Below are 21527 nucleotides of genomic sequence, written 5' to 3'. Positions count from 1 at the left end.
AATGCAACGACCGGTCTGCTAACAAGCAATTAGATCGCTGTGGCCCTGTGGTCAAACGTGAGGATATAGCAATACACTCGTTTAAGTTGACCACGGTTCTCGCCAGCGTGACTGAAAAATGTAGAGATGTTCTTGTATTCTGTCTATTTTTCAACTCATCTCTGCAAAAGGACTACAGTGATAACAGTAACTGAAACACATTGTAGATACAAAATAGAGACAAAAATCACTTCCACGCTTTTATAACGTATAAATATTAGTAATTCAGAAAATCAATCGTTGAAACTAACACACAGAAAAAGCCTCGGCTATTACCAACTCAAACACAGTAAACGTCTGCCGAACTGTGAACGGAAACGTGCCTCTGGAAGAAACTGTGGATACAGCCGTAGCCGAGTAGTCAACCGAGGATACTTAAATACACGTGCTTGAGTGACCATGGTTCAAGCCCGCGTGACTACTAAATATGGCGATTGATTTGTTTGCATTCTCTGGGTCTTGTGAACTGCTCTGACCTTATTCGGTCATCCCGGAGTATAAACAGAAAATTCATTTACCGGTATTTACTGAAAGTCGAGGATAGACGTATGTAGACTCGAACTTCTATGAAGAGGCTGCACTTTTAACTGCTAGTGGAAATTACTTCAGTAAAGGTTCAGGTGCACCAATATAAACAAGAACCATATGCAGAAATTTAAATATTTGCAGTTAGGTTTTGGGAAATCGGGCATAAATTCGAAAGCCTGTCATGTGGAATACTTTATACAGGTTTGGGAACCTCATTTAGGAGGGACATAGATCCGCTGGGAAGGGTGCTGGGTAAGAGAAACAAGATTAGTTTGGGCACAAAAGGATTTTCTTAGCAAGAGAGATGGGTTCTGTAAATTGCATTGTCTGGAAACTGTCTGATGACCTAATTGAAGTGTGTAAGGCTTCAAAGGGTTAAGCAAACTAAATGAAAATGGCATCTTTAGTCTTTCTCAGATGAAACACACAAGGGAGCATAAATTTAAATTGGAAGACAATGGTTGCAAAATAGATGCGTGAAAATTCGCATTCAGCAAAGAATAATCAATTTCTGTATTAAACCTCCACGTACTGTTGTTGAGGTGAATAGTAAAAATCAATTTAAGGAAGGTGTAGACAAATTGGAAGGAATTTTTCGAAAAGAATGGGGAAATTTTTTTTTTGCTAGTGCTGTGTAAGATTTGCTTCCTTGCATTCTTGTTGCCAGTCTAATGTTAATAATACTACTACTGCCATTGAACAGAACAGAGCAGAGTAATTCAAGTGGCACAAGGCGCGCTGAAACTGGAATTGAACAACTGTAAATTTGCAGCGTAATCCGATGAATACCGTTCCATGCTGTCCACCACAAGTAGTCGATGTAGAGTTGAGGCGCAGTGTTGATAATATGGGGAAAATTTTCATGATGTGGAATGCGTTGTCTAATGCCTCTGCACGGATGCATTACTTCACGTCTCTACTTGAGAATCTTGCCAAAACCAGGTGTTCCGCTAATTCATTACTTATTTGTGAAAAATTGTTTTGCTGTATGAAAATGTCAACTTTCATTTTTTTGGAATCGTGTTGAATAGGTCTGAGGAACAAGAACCAAACAAATTTCCGTCATCTTCCCTGGTTTCCTCAGTTCCTGGATCTCAGTTCTGTTAAATCTTTTGGATATTTCGAAACGTATAATTCCAGCACACTTCACTCTTACCCTCATCATTTCCCGAAATTGAAGCCATCTTAGCAGAGTGGACCAAACTAGATCTGGATATATTTCGAAAGAATAGTAATGACATACACATTCCACTGTCTGTTTTGGCTGCTCATAAGCTCGGTGTTCCATGAACTGCTTTCAGCTGCAGATAGCACAGTGGCTGGGACACAGTGACTGTTCTTTCATACGTAGTAGAAAAAGGTTTGGATTAGTAACTTGTTTTTATTTGTGTATTTTTCCCACCGTGGCTTAGGTAATCGGTTTCGGATGGTGTTGATTTTGGAATTTCTGACGCATTGGCTAACTAATTTAATCACTGTGCGCTAGTTCATACGGCATTGTTTTTTGCAGTTTATCGGATATTTTTTCCTGTATAATTGTGAACCTACATATTGATGTTCATTATATCCGAACTGATTACAGATACAGCTGCTGGCTCCTCAATTGATACTACTTTTCAAAGTTACTCACCTGGAAATGATTTGGGGGAAGGGGAAAATAGTCCTCAAATTATTTCATATAAAATACACATTTTTTTGGAATACTTTAACTAAAAATTTAAATTTCTTGAAATATGCTTTGGCGATATCGCCAAAGGAGGCGTATTTAACAAAAATAACTTGACTCCAAATATCAATTAAAAGACAAACTCTAATGTGCACCTATTTAGTGCACGGACGAAGCTTTTTCTAGTCATGTAGTAATGCATAATAGCGATCTGTAACTACATTGTAAGACACGTGTTCTTCATGTCCCCCACATGCAGTGCGTGTGGTCAGTGATCACATTAGCATTGGAAATGGAATGTTATGCATTTCAGAAGTTGTATTCCATAGGAATGTATACGAATTTCTTTTTATATACCAGTTTTGTTTCTTTCTTTAGCTTTTGCGTCTAGTTTTACATCTCTCTCTCTCACTCGCTCGCAGGGAGGAACATACACGATGCACGCACATAATTTTTTGGTTGTATATTCTCTCTATCGTGTACACAAAGCATGTTCGAAAACTTGTGTGGTCTGCTGTTCAGTTTTGATAAAATTAAATCGCATGTGGGCGCAAAGCATAAGTTAATAACCTCCTTACTCAAATAAGATATACTGATTACATCTTCGATCAGTAATCGTAGTTATTTTAGCTCTATTCCAATTCATACACATAGACCGTATTTCTATTGGATACAAAGTTTACTACTTTGCACCTCTGTAAAGTAATGCAGGCTGTGGAAAGCATTAGATAGCAACAAGTCCTAATTTGTAGCTTCCATCAGAAACACAAAGATAAATGTTTAAAAAAATTTCCGCTGTGAGTACCGTTTGTGTTTCCTATTAGAAAAGTCAGTTCTGAAAGGCCTACAATGTTATTACTTACTGCAGCGACATCTGTTACCTGTTGTGAAATTAAAATACAAATGTATCAAATAGTCGTTTTTCGTTTCCACATAAGTTGCATATACATATATTATTTTGCAATGTTTAAAATATATTTAATCGTTCCTCCTGTGCGATCCCCTCTCTTCACTTCTCCTCCCCTTTTTCTCGACTGTCGTATCACCAATCGAACTCCTAACTGTCTAAGACAGTCAATGGTGAGCGTGCGTCTTGCCTGTACTGTCGGTTTCCTTCGCCCACAGGCAGGCCGCTGACGTGTGACGCTGGCGACGTCCCTATGAAGCAGACGCTTGAACTCGTGCCGGGAAAGTAGACTTGGAAACCCTTGTGTGGCATTTCGTCCCCTCTTGTTTTACTGTAGAACGTGAAAGTGTGTGTGTGCGTGTGTCAAAAATTACGTATAGCAGGAATACAGTAGTGTTGAATATAGACAGAAAGGTAAGTAACTTCCTAACTCCTCCTACTCTTTATGTTTTAGCTAGTCTTGCTCGTCGCTTGCGCTTCGGTCGGCCTAGAAAACCTACACGTCAGCGCGTAGCTAGGGTTCGCGTGATTCGGTTTCCTCCAACATGTTGACACCTGCTGCTATAACTACCACCTGTATTAGGTGGTTAGCATGTCTTTCCTCCCTACCTCAGGTACGTTTTATTTAATATTCATTACGAATTGGTTTAATTGAAAACAAGACTTCTCTGGCTTCACATCGAATTGTTTTGATTTTGTCCATGCGCAATTGTATTTAGACATATATTGATGGTTACGTGGGCGGCATTCGTTTGCGTGGGATAAGCCATCTACCCTTGCGGTCTTCGATATTTTCTTGGTTATCGCAAAGTTGAAACTTAGCCTGGAAAAGATTTATAATCGATGTCGATGGAGTTGGTTGTATTTAATAGCCAGCAAAAGCAGTAGAGAGCATTTCAGACAGTGTTGATGTTTTTCGTTATACGGTGAAATAAGGTGTGCGATAAGCAAATGTCATCTTTCATTTTATTACCTGAAGGTGTCTTTCACAAATTGCCCTTAATCTAATGGTTTTATCCTTCCGATGAAGAAAATGATTTACGATATTCTTTTCTACAGTTATAAAGCAAAAAGAAATAACATTTAATCGAATATTTTAAGATATACACATGCAGATATTAATAACTGTTTGGCGAAATATATACATTAAATTGGTGCAAGCTTTTTAATATTAACAGGTGTTATTAGGAATTGTACATGTTTCTTACAAGTTATCATTGAAGTTCCGTTCCTTTGAGAATCTGTCCCACTTTCGGTTAAGTATGATCCGGTACGTAACGTCTATATTCAAGGATGCGAAGTTGAGGTCTCTTACTTCTCATTATTGTAAGGATGAGTCATTTTTCATTCCCTTCTCCTAATGTTGCCTAAGGGGGATGTTAGGATCGTCCTGATTAAAATGGGACACTTCAAAGTTTTAATTACTAGCTTGTCAATCAACCGTTCTGATGAAACCACGCACGTTGGTTGAAGAGTGCATCTTCTTATTCCCTCATTACCTTATGAAGCTAATAATGGGTCATTATTATCACGGGGTTTGAAGCTCGCTAGAGAATTCAATCGCTCTTGTTCAACCCACAAGCGTACACATCGCCCGAAACTAGACTAATAACCACACTTGGATGATAATGGCACTTCTTTCTTTCTCAGGAAAACTTCGGATGGTTAAAATTTTCAGAATGTGTTTTTTTATAGTTAAATGGAAAGAATTTGCACTTTTCGCTTAACTCACTTAGAGTACGACTTCAGTTTCAGTTTTAGTATTGCCTAGTATGTGGACACGACGATTTTAAATTCTTTTTGATACACGGCACGTATATGAAAGTGAACCAGGATGGCATTCGACTTTGTAATACTGTACTACATATGCGCCACACGTCGAAGCAACCTTTACAGGGGAACATTAAAAGATGACCAACTTAGGTTCTGCGCTAATGTAATAACGAGTGTCTCGTATTTCATATGAATATATAATTTTTATGCAAATTATGGTTAGCGACTACCAAAATTGTCTTACAATTTCGCTGGGGCACTGAGGATAAACGTAAGAAATATAGTTATAGTTGCTGTTTGTATATTCGCGATCAATATTTGATTAAAATATTGTCAATTCCCATTCATCATTCTTATCTCCTCTGTTTACTTATTCTTTTTATTTCTTAAATTCTCTATAGATTTATCAAATAAAAATGCTGCTCATCCCAAGTCCAAAAAGTTATTTGCATATCAAAGATGAATAAGAATTCTTTTGAGAGAGAGAGAGAGAGACTAATGAATGCATGCAGTAAAATAAATACTTCCGTTTCTTAGAAATACAAACAATGCGATTTAATGAACCGCAGAAAAACTATCAACTTGAAAGGAATCAGATTGTTTCTGTAAGGAATATTAAGGGAGAAATCGAAGAGGAAGTTTTTTTAAAACTTCGGTTAAGTTTTGTTTTTACCAATTAAAGTTTTTCATACATCCATGAATTTGTTCTCATAATTTACTACACTGCAAACGAAAAAATGAAATTGGCAATTACCTTCAACCGATACAAGTGTCTTAAGAGCACTGCTCCCTACAGAACAAGCAGGATGCTGCTTGATGTTAGGAATGAAGGCGTGAAATGTGGCTGGATTGTTCAATTAGTGACGCAAACTTAGTCAAATATTTATTCATTGCGCGCTTCTTTCGTTTTGAACTCTGTGTAGGTGGCATCAGTTCTGCCAGAACAGAAATTTTTTTTCATAAAGTTATTAGTTATCCTTGCTGAGATTTAATAATTTCTATTAAGCTTTGACCAAAACCTCCTGAATTTATGAAATGGTGCGAATAAATGATTCATCTTGCATGACGTGACTTGTGATCAGATTGTTTTGATTCCAAATTTCGAGTGATAATAAACACGGTATCATATTTCGAAACCATATTTGTTCTTAGAACAAGGCGCCAAGTAAGTAAACAACTGTGGTAAAAACAATGTACAACAGAAAACGTGCCCGCAGCCAAGCGCATTTCGCTGAATTCCTTGATTGAAAGTTTTTTTTATTACTTGTAGACGTGCGAAGAGTGTTTTTGGATACCTTGGCTTCCTTGTAGTAGACAAAAATTGGAAAACTGTTGAAGGGATCTCCAATAAGTAATAGGCATTGACATATGTAGGAGCGAACCTAGGATTATAACTTAACGGTAACTTATTAATGTCGTTAATTTGTGCATTAAAGTTATCTATAGGTCGTATTTAAAACAGAACTCTCCTCTGCGTTTAATGATTTTAATAGTAAACGCGCCCTCTGTGCACGCACATCGGAACCATGGCGTTTATCCGCTGACTAGACATTATTTCATGTCGTTATTAAAGTCAAATGACGAACAGAAGAGCTATCTTAAGTTTTAAATTTATCGCCAGCGTTGTTTTAATGAACGGATGTAGCCAAAAAAAGAAGAAAATTATCTATAGAAATAATTCAAGCACATAGATGAACATTACGCATATTTTTCCATCTGCTCACACAATTTATGAGGCCCAGTAGAGACCATGTTAGTGGTTCTAATATCGGTGGAGACGGGAATTATTTTCTTTACAACGTAATGTTTGAGAGATAGGAAGATAAGGGCTATAAATTATAATTTTTATGTTGAATATAGATCGCTAAGCACGTTTTTAAGCTTCAAGAAGACAAAGACGAGAAAAGCTTGATATATAACTATTGCAACGAAAGCAAACGCGCATATTAGCATCATAAATATCATTTTTCTTACCTCATTCTGTTGGTAAGAGCTAAACACCTCGTTCATGTAAACACAATGTTACTTAGATATGCCATAAACTAAAAAATAAAAGCTTGCGTTACATTCCCTGTGAGAAATACATTACACAGTAGACCAATGCATAAGAAAGGCCACAATTAGATTTGCGGAGAAAGGGAAAAAAATGAAAAAATTTATTCTCCTCATCAAGGAGATAGAGAAGCAAAGACGTGCCATTTTTCATAGGGAAATTTCATCAAAGCCTTTCTCGCGCTGCGCAATTAGTGATACAAGTTTTCCAGTGCGCGCGCTAAGACTGTACATTAAATCTCCACCTGCATGTGATAATTTATTATTGTTGAAGAGAAGCAAAATTGTGTGAAGAACAATTTTGTTTCTTGAGCTGCTTTTAGAAAAACTCTAGCGCAACAGGGTTTTAAGACAACCTAGTTAGAGTGGTGAATAGATGTTGGTATAATGAAAACGCACACAAAGAAAGCGAGTATAAAGGGGAACGATAAAGATGTACTACTTATTTGTATATGACACTATTATTATACAAAACTTGCGACTCTGACAATCGGAACTTTCGTATTACGAATCTAATTATCATTGTCCTGGGAATACACTTGTGTCAGCAATTACTCACCACATTAAAAGCATACAGAACATTGAGCCGTAACAACGAGACCAATGGTAAGCTATGGTTGTATTTCACCACGTGAGAAGATGAACTGTTGTTGGCATAATTTTATGTACGAATTTTATCTACAACAGCTCGCATTAAATATACATCAATGTATTAGACCCATCAGTTTTGCAGTTATCCAAGGTTATGAGGATTACTCGCATGTAATTCCATGCTGTCTTGCCTGTTGAAACCATTTGAATTCGATTTCTTCATCATTCAGTAAAAGTTCTTGACACCACACCATCTTTCTTAGTATATAATGAATGCTGGGCATCAAACAGTTAAAATAATATTATATTAACTTTATTTAATGCAGTAAATACTATCGTCAGGACTCAGATCTGCTCTGGTGTTGTTTCCTATCACAGTAGACTGATCTTTGACTGGCTTTTGCACAAACCAAATGCTCAGCGTCTCCTGTCCCAGAATGTTGATCTCTCTCTCTCTCTCTCTCTCTCTCTCTCTCTCTCTCTCTCTCTCTCTCTCTCTCTCTCTCTCTCTCCCTACCCACCCGTTTGTCAACGACATCTCTTTCAGGCATAGGGTTCTAGAGCATCTTTCCCACAACTATAAACGACCTGATAGTTGTGATACGAATGCTGCTGTTGACCGATTCCTCTTTTCATTTTGATTAATTCGGAATCCCCATTCCTGCTCTCACATAAATCATTGTGAGTGGTTAATGTTTGGACTAAACATACGAGGGGGTATCAAAAAGTTCGTACTCTTACCTAGAAATAATAGCCCTAGAAAGATGAAACTTCACAGGAACTTTAATCCTTTTCTATGTAATCTCCATGTATTGTAACACATTTCTCACATCTATGGATCAGTTATTTAATGCCTTGATTATAGAAGTCCGCACTTTTTGCCTGAAACCACCATTCCACTTCATTGATGACTTCCAGTGACCATTCAAAGCGGCGTCTACGCAATGGTTTCTTCATTTCTCGAAACAATAAGTCTGACGGTGCTAGGTCAGGAGAATAGGGTGGGAGCTGCAGTAGTTCGAAGCCGCACTAGGCAACAAAGTTGATGGTGGTGGCAACGGCCGTGTGAGCCGGTGCATTGTCTGACAGAAGACGGACACCTTTCGTTAACATTCCACGCCTTTTCACATTCAGAGCATCGCGTAACTTTTCAAAATATTTCTGTAGTATTCTCCGGTAAGTGTGGAACCACGAGGTAGGTTATCTGTCAGGATAGCCCCTTTTCTGTCCCAAAACACGGACAACATCACATTCTTCGCAGATGGAGTGGTCTTTGCCTTTTTATGAGGTGGGGAGGAGGTGTGCTTCCACTGTTTTGATATGTCTATAGTCTTCGGATTATACTGGTACACTCAAATACGTCATTTGTCACCAACTGATCAAAAAAGTTCCCAACAGCCGCATTACACAAATCCAACAGTTAGCGAGAACATTGCATTCGACATTGCTTCTGCAAAGGCATCAGAAATCTTGGAACCCATCGTGCGGAGACCTTAGACATCTTCAGATGGTCATGTAAAATGCTGTCGACAGACCCATAACTAATTCCCAGTGCATCGCAATTAAATTAATTGTCACAAGTCTGTTACTCAGCACCAGCTGCTCAACCTTTGCAACCGTCTCACTGTCTGTGGACGTTGATGGCCTTTCTTCTCTTGGCTCGTCAAAGACACTTGTACGACCGCACGGGAATTGCCGTTTCCACTTTTTTACAGTGTCATAAGATTGTCAATTCCGTTAATTTCTTCGGCAATTTGCTGAGCTTACTTGCCCTGCAAATGCAGGAACTTGATCACTGCTCGATACTCCATTTTGTCAACCATAGCGTCCTCTGGTGTACGATCACCTACGGGAATGAAATTTCACATGTTAACTATTGAATATGTAGACAACTTATATTAAACACGGCATCTTCCTACTGATGTTTTATCTAAGTCAGGTTACGAACTTTTTGATACCCCCTCGTACAATGTATTGTTACAAAACATATCTAGCGTTAAAGTTAAAATACATTTTTTTTCTAATTCTCCTTTAACATTCCACTCGTATTGGGTGGAAAAAGCCTGAGTTCGCATCTCGTCAGCGACTCAAGGAATTTTTATGGGCTTTTATTGACTACGTGGCTGAGTTAATCGGTCTCAATATAGGGTTGCATGATTTTTTTTTTTTTTATCCCGGAAACGTGGCTTTTGGGTCTTGCGAATAATACCGAATAATACACGCAAATTTTATACACTTACACACAATATCCCGTCGCCTCATAGCCTTGGATGCTTGGGAGCTTAACGCATATCTAACTTAACCTTTAATGTAAATTCTTGTTAAGGCTGTGCAGTTTCAATACAATTACCCAATTTGCACGATCCCAGAATTTCCTTGCGGACTGCTGCTGAAAAGATCCTCTAAGAAACTGTAAACTCCTGGCCATTACTGGTCGTTTAAGTTTTGTGCAGCTTCTAAAATAAAAAAAATATATATATATTATCATTATTACTATTATTAAAGATCACTGAGGATAGTCATGAAATTGGTTGTCATCTAAGCAGAAATATTCTGGTAGCTCTCATTTGCTCCGCTTAACTCGTTTGCCATTATCTGGTATTAAATGTTCCGTATCATTCATTGTAGTCCTAGTACGGACACTGTTCCAGTGATTCAAAGACAATAGACTATCCTATTTCGTACTATCCTCTATTCAGCTCAAATATTTCTGCCTAATTCCTCCTTGAACATCTCCCAAACTGCCAACCTGGTCTTGTTTACTTTCACAGTCTTCAAATAGAAGCTAGTGTCTCAAGCACGCAGCAACAAATTACAGTGATTTTATTCTAATTATAAAATATGGTCCGATTTATTGATACGAGAATCTTTAAATACGTGAAGCATCATTAAAAGACATAATATTCAAAATCATTACATTTGACAGCCAATCCAAGAGCCTTCATCATTTCGATGTTGAGATGCAGATGACCATTCGAAAATTCTTCTGTTCATATCCAACAATTCTACAGTATTTGTTGGCTTGTCTATTCAAGTGGAAACGAATTCCATTGAATAAATTATAGTATTTTGGTTGTGTTCAGAGAAAAGTTTTCTCTACTGGTTTCACAGTAGCGAAAACTGTTTCCGTTCCCATGACCTATGCCCTTGTGACTTACAAATGGTTATCTCTTTGTCTTCTTTAGGAGTCAAACTCCTACTAAAGTAGGAGTCAATATAATAACTAAGATCATTTATTAACGAGATGCTCTCGCGGTAGCACAGTTGTATAATCGACGACATTCCCACATCCGGTTGAAAAAAAAATTAGGTCAAATCTCATCGATGACCTGAGGGATTTTTATGGGCTTTTTCGCAAGGTGGCTGAGTTAGTCGGTCTCAATTTTTTCGTCCAGCAAACAGACAAAATGATAAAATCGACTACAGACATCATATATACGGCTCAATATGGTCTAAGTTGCCGATGCACTAAAAACTCTTCTGCAATAACAATATTTCGCCGTATATAATATTTCTATAAATTCGGGTGTGTTCTGTGGTCGATTTGATGGGCGAAAAATCCGAGTTTCCGGAAGAAAAAACCACGCTACTCTGGACTGAGACCGACTAACTCAGTCACGTCGTGATTGGCGCATAATGGCCTTTAATTGCCGTTGCCCCGTAAAACGTTTAATAAGAACAACAACCACGTTGTGAAAAAGACCCATAAAAATTCCTCCGTCATTGATGGGATTCGAACTTACGTCTTTTCCACCCGGTGTGGGGAAGGACGATATTTATTATTATTTTTTTAAATGCAGTGTTTCTCTTGATCTGATCTTAATTTTTGATAACATGTTAAATTGCTCATTAAATATTTCGGATAGACCAAAATAAAAAATTTCATTAAAATCCATCCCTAAGTGGGAGTCTAGTTGTTACGGACGAACGGATGGACAGAGACAATGAAGACGCCTTGACACATAAGCGAACGCTCGTAAAAAAAGGAGTAGCACAACGAGGGCACTGTACAGTTCAGTACAGGAGTTAGAAAGAATTGCAATTCAATGGCTCAATATAGCTAAGACCAATAGCGACCGAGTAATTGTAAAAAGGCCGAGTGCCCTTTACATTTACCACGAAAATCCATAATATATTCATGGTAGCACTTGTCAGTCGACCAGAGGTCAATTTATTCGCATTTCAAGTCGATTTCAGACTTGAAATGTATCGAGTATTGCATTTATTAAATGTTTATTTAAGGTGTGAGGTCTATATAGACTGGATACGATGAAGGTTAGATGACGATGTGAGCGGGCGTAGTTCAGAAAAGGTGACGAAAGGCTCTTGTTTTCGTCATATTCTCTTTGTGGTCGATTAGTGTATATTGAATGTTGTTTCGGAGCATTCTTGGAAATGTTTTAGGGTTGGCGCAGCCACTCGTTCGTCCTCTATAGGTGCTGCTGCTGCGTATCCAAAGTCTTTATGAGTTTGAAACTTGTCATAGACAATCTAACACTGTCTACGGCATTTTCAAGATTGTGCAAGTTCCTCTTAAAGCTGATACTCTTCTGCTAGCAACCTTCTCGTCGACTTTTATGCCGTTTTTGTGCTTCAGTATTTATTAATGTAATTGTTTCCGGTATCCTGATTGGGGATTGGTGATAATTTTTTTTCTTCGTACACTAGTCTGATGAAGGTACAATTAGTGCAGCTCACATGTGGTTATGGAGAGGTGCTGGTGCGATCCTTAATCCCTTTTCACATCAACTTCGGTGATGCATCTGCAGAACCCAGAACGTTCTACATACACATCACTGGTATTGCTCTCTCCTTGCCTGGATATATAACCCTGTAATAAGATTTGACATTTCTATATTTTTGGAGTGGAAGAAACTGCAGAATTGACTTCCGCAAGTTCATTTGCAGTAAAAGCTTAGGTCAAGTCTATTAAAGTTTATCGCATAAGCACTTGATAATCAATATATACCGAAGTACTTTTATTTCCACTTTTTTAAAAATCCACCTAAAGAGTAGAGTTTTAGCTTCTCATTTCAGCCCCTTTAATTTGTAAAAATGCTTATGTGGCCGCTGTTTGTACTACTTTTTGAAGTACTGTACTTGTAAAATAACAGGCATGGTGTAATGTTTCTTTATTATCATAATTTGCATTTAACCATTGTGTGAATGCTGCGAAAATCTAAACGGCTTTGGTAAACATTAACAAGTTAGATAATGTCCGCGGCGAGTGCGTTACATTTCAAGCGCGCTTGATTTTTATTTCTTAAATTAACTGCATTTTTTCTTTTTCTCTGATTAATAGAAGTTCAAAGTAAATAACTAATTATCTAATTTCCAATTAATTACTAATGAATTAAATAATAATACACAAAAACAGTTCTTTTCGCATCACTGCGCATATCTCACAACATAACATTCACTAAACGTTTTTTAATACTTCTTAATTGCTCCTTGATTTTTCATGAAAATTTAAATGCAACACATATTTCACGGATTTCATGTGTTTGAATAAAACAATAAATAGCAAAATAAATAAATAAATAGCGAGTTAACATGTATTGCACTACCTCGAATAAGTAACGCTTCACTAATAGAGAAGACTATTGTTTATTCTCAGGAGGCACAACCACCTAGACGGCACCGTTTCAAGGCTTGTTGGCCTATCGTCGGTGGGTGGGTATGTACTCCGGTGTTGCAATCATGCCAACCCAGTTGTGAAGTGATTCCACAATATGAGAGATGCCAAAAGGTGTCTGGGTAGTGGTGTCAACTGAGAATAAGTAACAATAGTCTTCTCTATTGGAGAACGTTATTTATTCGAAGTAGTGCAATACATGATAACTCGTTGTTGAAGGTAATCACAATATGAGGTACAATTAAATCGATGCCTTTACACTACGAATGTAGTTTAGTTTTATTAGATAACTATGGTGTGTTTACACCGATATTTTATAGTTAATTCACGCTCATATCCTACTGTGCTTTGTGCATTTATATATTTTTTTAAAAGACCAAAATATAAAATTTGGCGAAAATCCGTCCACTGTGAGTCGATGGATTCAGTGAACTTCCTAGCGGAAAGGATCAAAAAGAAAAGGGATGTTAGTATTTTTGTTTTTTTTATCACGTCAATTTCGATTGTCGTTCAAGCCTGTGATCTGCTAAATACGGTGCTATTTCTTGTATTCTCTCTCTCTCTCTCTCTCTCTCTCTCTCTTGGGAACTCCTCTGACCACGTGGTCGTCTCAGAGTTAAAACAGAAAATTTATTTATATCAGAAGCCAAACTGTGACTAAATGGTCACTTTTGGCTGCTTCGTTGCCTGAGAGAAATGATCAAGGATACACTGCATCTGATGAGAAATATTAAGGGAGAAATGATGTCAGTTCTGTGCGTCATTAAATCTGAACACCATTAGAGCATTCATTTTACTTAGCAGATATCGCACCACACGATGTTTTTATATTTTCAATAATATGGACACTATTTTGAAACTGTTTATACTCGCGTTAACTTATTTTCAAAAAAATATCATTCGAGGTTTTTGGAATGATCGTGCACTTAAGCAGCAGTTTCAGTATAAGCTCTAAACTGCTGTAAGGGCAGAACTTGGTTAGTTTCGGCGGTATTTGATTATACGTTGTGAAGGATTTTTCTCAATAAATTGACTTTCGTGTGCTGTATCTGAAAACCATGAATAGGGATTTTATTTCCTTACCATTGAAAATCCTCCAATATTTTAAGCTAGAAAATATTGATTTACCGAAATGCATTTAGGTAACTTCTCTCTTTAATCTTAGAAGCCAGGGCTATCCAGATCAATCATTAAAATTGTGCTTCTACTTAAGCAAATCCCCGCCTCCTAGAAGTCTCTACATCAATAATCATTATAAACTGCTCTAATTCTATTATATACAGACAAGTCATAGTCGTTGGCTACACCAGGGCTGGTTTCAATAAAAGAATGATCATATTCAAGATTAATGAACCTCGTTAGCATATTGATTTTGTTAAAAGCGGACACAAGTCAATCGAACACATTTATAATACCCAATATATTGACCAGAAAACGCGTTTATTTCCGAAGTAATTCTATTAACTATTGACATTAGTTTCAAGTCACCCTGTTAAATTTAAGCATCCAATTTTGAACAGTGAGATGTCAAAAATAAGAAATTTCACATCACTGGGAATGATAAAATGATGAGGTATTCCGGAAACTTGAGGCGGAAAAAAGTTTCCTTATTAATCGACGCTTAATATGAAAAATAAATATTTCAGTGCTACGGCAAACAAATACTGGAAAGAAAAGAGATTGTGACTGGATTTTTTGTTGCGGGCCATAATTTTTCTGAATCTGTTCATTATGTGGTACAATATTGTGAACATACAAAGTTATTATTGGAGCTCATTTTGAGGATGCAGAGCTTTTTTTACTTTGCCAATGTTTTCAAGATTTGAGGGGATGCATATGCGGTATGGTGACCAATAAACTAATGAAGTGATTTTGACGCATAAATTATTATATTATTGCAATATCCATTTAAGACTGATATTCTAGTGCTATTCATATTACCGGCTGGTCGGTAACCAGCCCATGCGTGCATGATCACTTCATGTTTCTTGCATTCCCGGGAAGCTATAGATTTGCAGTGGTGTCCCATTGTCTGCCATGGCTGTTTTCAGGATGAAAACAGGAGGAGGAGGAGAGATGAAACCGGTGGCCAATGCTTGTTAACTCATACCGAAAGATCACAAATAAAATCACTTTGCTGTTTTGGTCGGTTCAGAAGATCTATAGCCTATTTTAATTTTTTTACACTAAAGTTGTTTTCAACTGGTCTCAGGCGTTGGGGGAGTTTTCTCCAGTTTTTTTTCTTTTTTCACAATTTTAATCATTTTAACATGCAAACTAAGCCTTTCAACTTTCAATTCCCACTCATCTGGACAGAAGGGTCAATTAAAAATGATTGTCGTAGTAGGCTGACCCATATGTAGATGGGGCCACATGCAGTTAAGCGAGCTGTATAGTCCGCTACAAACTGTCTTACTGTGAGCCGTAAGAGACGATGCGTGGAATACAAGTCCACTTTGCTGGGGAATTAAATGTTGTCCAGACTAGAATAAAAAAACAAAGAGAAAGCAATAATGAGTGTTATCCTCAATTGTTTTTATTTAAAGTTTGGTTTTTGTGATAGTTTGGGCTAATGTAATTAATTAAAATTTAAAGCTGTATGTTCGCTCGCTAATATAGTGAAAATACTGTATATAATAAAATATACATCTTGATATATTTGAGTTCTCAGAATTCAAGTTATGTCAGCGAAACTTTCCACTAAATTTTAATATACAGGGTGTTTCAGTTAAACGTTTCAGAACTTCTAAGAGGGGTAGGGTACATCCTGACAACTCGAAATCATATAGCAATGTGGGGTCGGAAATGCTTTCCTGAAGCGGTGTTGTACACAGAAGCACCATAAAAAAAAAGAGACCGTAAGTGAGAAATCGTTTTAATAATACATGAAAAGAAGCAAAAGGTACATGGATTAAAGTAAGTGTTCGAAGTTTCTTCCACGGGCTACAATGCACGCCTCACATTTCCGACGCATGGACATCCGAACATTCTGGAATACTCCAGGCGAATTTCGAATTTCTTCGGCAGCTACTGCGATTCTTGCAACCAGCTCCTCAGCATTGTCAACAGGGGTGTCATAAACTAGCGATTTCATATGACCCCAGAAATAAAAATCAAGACATGATAGGTCGGGTGACCGAGCAGGCCAACGCACGGGACCACCACGTCCGATCCACTGTTGACCAAATGTGACATCCAGGTAGTTACGAACATCTCCGCTATAATGGGCAGGGGCTCCATCGTGTTGGAACCACATTGTCTGTTGCGTCGATGCAGAAATCTGTTCATCTCTCAAAAGTTGTGGCAATACTTGCTGCAGAAAGATCAAGTAGATAGGTCCAGTTAGACGACACGGTAACAGGTAAGGTCCGATGAGGTGATCTCCCATAATACCGGCCCATACATTGACCGAAAATCGAATCTGTGCTACACGACGTCGCACGACGACTTCTGTGTACAATACCGCTTCAGGAAAGCATTTCCGACCCCACATTGCTATATGATTTCGAGTTGTCAGGATGTACCCTGTCCCTCTTAGAAGTTCTGAAACGTTTAACTGAAACACCCTGTATTTCGAGTTGGTTGATTCCGTCTCTTTGGACTCGCTCTTGTAAAAACGATTGACATATATTGGATTACTTTTATCTGGTTTAATAAAGTTATCCTTGGCAGAGGTACTTATAATTATGAATGAAGAAGGCAAATACTATTAAAATTCGAAAATCTGTTTCCTCCTCAGAGGCAAAAATTTAGCTTATTTGTCAAACAAAAAAGTATATTTAATAAGTTGAGTTGTCAGAAATACGGTAAACTCCAGATATGGGTTGCGCAATCCCCCTCTTCCGAGCTAGACTCATCCAGTAGTACTAAATATAAACAGTGCTAAACATCCCCATGTAATTATTGAGATTTTATCAAGTACATTATTATTATTACTATTGGTCGAGGAATTCTAACAATCCTACAAATGTTCAAGATCGCAGCTTTCTGGAGTTCCATGTAAGTTTTCTCTCGGAGGCCTGTTGCTGCTAGGTTCTTACGTTCTCTTTGGCACCATGCCGGTGGTTGACACTGTGATTAGGACGGTCATTACTTGTTCCATATACCACATTTCTTTAACTTCCTGTCATAGGTCTTGTGTACTTCCTGATCTTTTTTTTTTTCGTAGGTTTTCTGGAAGTTTCCAGTGTTGGGCACTGCTCTGTCGATCAGGTAGGTAGCCATTTTCTTTTTGACAATGAGGGTTATGTCTGATCTGTTGTACGGGATCGTATTGTCTGTTATTATGGCGCGGTCCTGGTTTAGTTTGTGAGTACGGATCTCTAGTATTTCCTGTAGTTCGTACTTGTAATGCGGTACACATTTTGATCAATTGCTATTTTTGCGCTAGCTTCTGATATATTCTGATTCTAGCGACCAATCATATGATAATAATAATAATTATTATTATTATTATTGATTAGGAATTAAATGTTGCATTGCATTCTATGCCATTCTATTATACGTATCATTACACCAGACAACAAACTTTTAATTTTTTCCTCTCGAAATATTTAAGTATTAGTATTAGCAATGGCCACATAGTGCAAGGAAGCCTATGGCTTATGCTGCACCAGCCAAAAAAATAATAAATAATAATAATAAAAAAATAAATAAATAACAATAATAAAAAAAATAAATAAAGTAAAATAATAATAAGAAAAAAAATTTAAATAATAATAAGAAGGAAAAAAATTAATTAATAAATAAGAGAAAAGGAAATGGACAACCTAAGCGTTTCTCTCCTCCCGTAGGTGAGGAGGGAAACGATGACCTTTGAATTTCCCCAATTATCCAGATGACCTTTGAATTTCCCCAAACTGTCAGCCTCTACTACCCATGAAGGTAACTTATTCCAGTAATTTATAACTCGCTGGCTAAAACAAAACTTCCTGCAATCCAGTCTAAACATCTCCCCCCGTAATTTGAAATTATGGCCCTAGTTCTAGAATCGTTTATAACCGCGAAAAGTTCTTTCTCCCTCATTTTGCTTATGCCTCTCAGAGCCTTAAACACTTCAATCAAGTCTCCTCTAAGGTGCCTAGATTCCAAGCTCTGCAACCCACATATTCCAAGTCTTTCCTCATATGGACGCCCTTTTGCCGATCTCACCAGGCGAGTAACCCGTCTCTGGACCTTTTTAAGAAGAACAGTCTTTTTTTAGGTGCGGTCTCCATGCATGAACTCAGTATTCCAAGTGTGGTCTAACAGTAGCCTTATATAATGGGATTATGACGTCCTTAGCTCCTACTAGCGATTGTTCGATAAATCATCGATATGACACCATGGTCGTCCTATCAATGATATATACGCATTCAAGGCTTCTGTGATTAATGTTTTAAAGGTATACCACAGTTCAATTGTATTCGCTCTCTGTGAGATATCTACCCAGTTAACAGAGGTCATGTAAAACCTTAAGCAGTAATTTCCTTTCCTGAAGTTAGAACACATTCCTTTGCCTTTAACTACTGCTACCTCTCTCTTCATCGTCCACCGTAGAACTCCATGATAAATTCCTGCTACTGGTTCCTATACTGTCAGTCCAATTATGTCATCTGGTTCATGGATGATGATGAGGTCAAAAGTATTGTTTTTCCTAGTACTTTCCCTGACATGCTGATATATAATAGCAATCATCTAGTTGATTTAAAAATGTTGTCCCCCATGTGGAGTTTCCCTCCCATTTGCTCCAATCAATTAGAGACAAATTAAAATCGCCCATAAGCAGACATTCACGCTTACTTGCCCATTCCATTTGCATGTAGAGCATCATAATATTCACAATTACCTGGCCTGTAGATTACTCCCACTCTCATTATATCTTTGCTTCCAACTATCTCACAACATACAGATTCTATAATAGCATGCTGAATTCGGGAAGGCTTTCGTCGAGGTCAGGCTGCTTTTGATAAGAAGCATGACCCCACCACCCCTTCTATCTTCCCTGTTCTTCCTAAATGCATTATACACACCGTACTGAAACTCGTCATCCCCTATCTCCGGGTGGCACCACGTTTCCGTAAGCCCTATTATGTCAGCGTTACTTGTTATAACGAGCAGTTCTAATTCACTCATCTTATTGACGACACTTCTGACATTACTGTACAAACAATTAAGACTTAGTGTTTTTGTGTAGTTAACTACCCTGACACACCCCTTAAAGTTATTTAAGCTCTCTTCCTTGGTATTAGCTGCCTGCTCAATTGAAACGTTTCTGTCTTCAGAACATCTTGCTAATACGTTCTGTTATGTTAACAAACAAGAACTCTTGAGGTATGTGCAAGCGTTAATTTGACCGATATTATCAGATAAACGCGTATCTATATTACCCTTGCCTCCCCCACCCCAAACTAGCAGTTCCTTTAATGTATCCTCAATAATACATGCTGGCAAAAACTCTTGCGCCGCTTTTGTTTAAATGTATCCCGTCTCTACAAAACAGATTCCTTCTACCTACAAGTCCGGGCCAAGCTGATAGGAAACCTCCCCCCCCCCCCCCCAAAGCCTTCAATATAATCCCTCCTATCATGCCTGGACAGAATTGCAGACACATAGACATTGTGACATAACTCGCGGCATTTCTTCAGCACGGTCCTATATTTGTCTAGCAAATCGTCAGATCGTGTATGCTTAATATCATTAGTCCCCACATGAATAATAATATTCTCTTTACCCCCTTAAAATATGACAATCTGTTGGTGACATCATTAATAGTTGCTCCTGGCAGACATACCCTGGTTCTAGTCCACCTATCCTTATTACAAAAAATATTTCCCGTTTCTTTGACAATGGAGTCCCCTAATAAAAATAAGTCATTTCGAACCAGAGTGGTTTGCACCTTGTTATTCTGTTCTGGGGTCCGAATCGGGAGTGCATCACTTGGTATGTTGCTAGAGTCCCTGACGAGTTCCCAGTTACATTATTCTCGAAGGCAAGCACCCGTTTTTTCAGTGACTCAAATTGTTCTAGCAATGCACCAAATTGTAACTTTAGTTCGGTGTACTCCTTACAACTGTGACAAAGAAAAGAATCTCCAAATGAGCTAGGATTATCTACTAGGTCAACCTTGGAATGCATGCCACAGGTTCTGCAAGGAATAAAATCATGACTCACCCGGGAATCGCCATCGGCTATTTCCGTAAGAGTCATTGTACCCTCTGACGAAGTGTTCAAGGCGGATCATGTAATAACCCATTATAACATTTACTAATTATTAATAAAACAAACTTTCAAATAATTATATTTATAATATTAAAAAATCAAACTATTACAGGAAAAAAAACTTATGAAAATAAACTTTACAGTATACTAAATAACATCTGAAATCCTGCTCTACTTCTGTAATTCTGCTGTAATCCCCTCTTATCTATACTTCTGAGAATGCCAACATAATTTTACTGTTGGCATTCTCGCCGCGAATGCCAACAGTAGAATTATGGTTCATCTCGTTGATTCTTATTGAAAATTTTAATGAATTTTTAACAAATATTACAATAGACGGCTTAAAATATTGTCAGTTAAATATTGTTGTTTGTTTTTTACTTTTGTAATGGTCAGGAGCTAATGTGATCAATGCTCAGCAATTGGCTGCCAGTGATACTGGGCTACCACCTTCCTTGACAACCTTTCTCCTTGATAGCAATGTCTTGATGAAAACGTTCACCGTGTTCATCACTAAAATGTCAAAGGTTATTTGGGAAAAAGTCTAAATGGGAATGGAGGAAGTGTATTTTTAGAGACATACTGCAACCGTGATATTGTAGTCTTTTAAAAAATTCTCAATCAAGATTTTATACTTGTCTGCTTTGTTGTTGCTCAAAAGTGTCTTTCAAACTTTATTGGAAACCTTCAGGAAAGATTTTCGAGAGTGTTAAATCTTTTGGAATTTCCAGTTCCAAAGAATTTAGTGACCTTTAAAAATGTTCATCTTTCAGTAACTCTCTGGTCTACGCACCGACAAGTACAACTTCTGTGAGTTTGACTTCACTAATGCATGAAAACTTTAGTTTTTAATAATGAAGGCCACATCCATTCCATGTTCATAGTTTTTACAAAATTCTTCATTAGACTTAACTTGATGTGAAGCGGTGGTAAAATATGTTTGTTCGATCAACTAGATGACGTTTTTCTTTCTAAGTACAAGATTCATGAGAGGGCGCCAAATCTTAATTTCGTAATGAATCGTTTTGGCTCGACTGTGCCATTAGCATAAAAAAAGCAACAATATTTCGAATGGATAGATTGTAGACTTGTGAGTAAAAGGATCCCGACAACTATTAAATCACTGCAGCTGTGCC

At 37.6% G+C, this 21527-nt stretch overlaps 1 protein-coding gene across 9 annotated transcripts in view; it reads left to right on the top strand.

The window, feature by feature from the left end:
• Positions 1 to 3356: 3356 nt before the first annotated feature.
• LOC150075249 (CUGBP Elav-like family member 4) overlaps positions 3357 to 21527 on the top strand; it is a 701656-nt gene continuing 683485 nt past the window's right edge. For 7 of the 9 annotated variants that reach the window (XM_090389138.1, XM_090389134.1, XM_090389141.1 and 4 more), the window contains exon 1: positions 3660 to 3754. In XM_090389138.1, the coding sequence (XP_090245264.1) occupies positions 3686 to 3754 (69 nt within the window). In that variant the 5' untranslated portion in view covers positions 3660 to 3685. Of the gene's footprint in view, positions 3555 to 3659; positions 3755 to 21527 lie in introns of those variants that run through there. The other 2 variants (XM_090389140.1, XM_090389136.1) reach the window with 1 other exon arrangement.

This window comes from Mastigoproctus giganteus, chromosome 14 (assembly GCF_048544385.1).
Source record: "Mastigoproctus giganteus isolate SK-2022 chromosome 14, ASM4854438v1, whole genome shotgun sequence".
Taxonomy (NCBI): domain Eukaryota; kingdom Metazoa; phylum Arthropoda; class Arachnida; order Uropygi; family Thelyphonidae; genus Mastigoproctus; species Mastigoproctus giganteus.
Note: the sequence above shows the minus strand (reverse complement) of the source record. Positions and strands in the feature narration are given on the sequence as shown.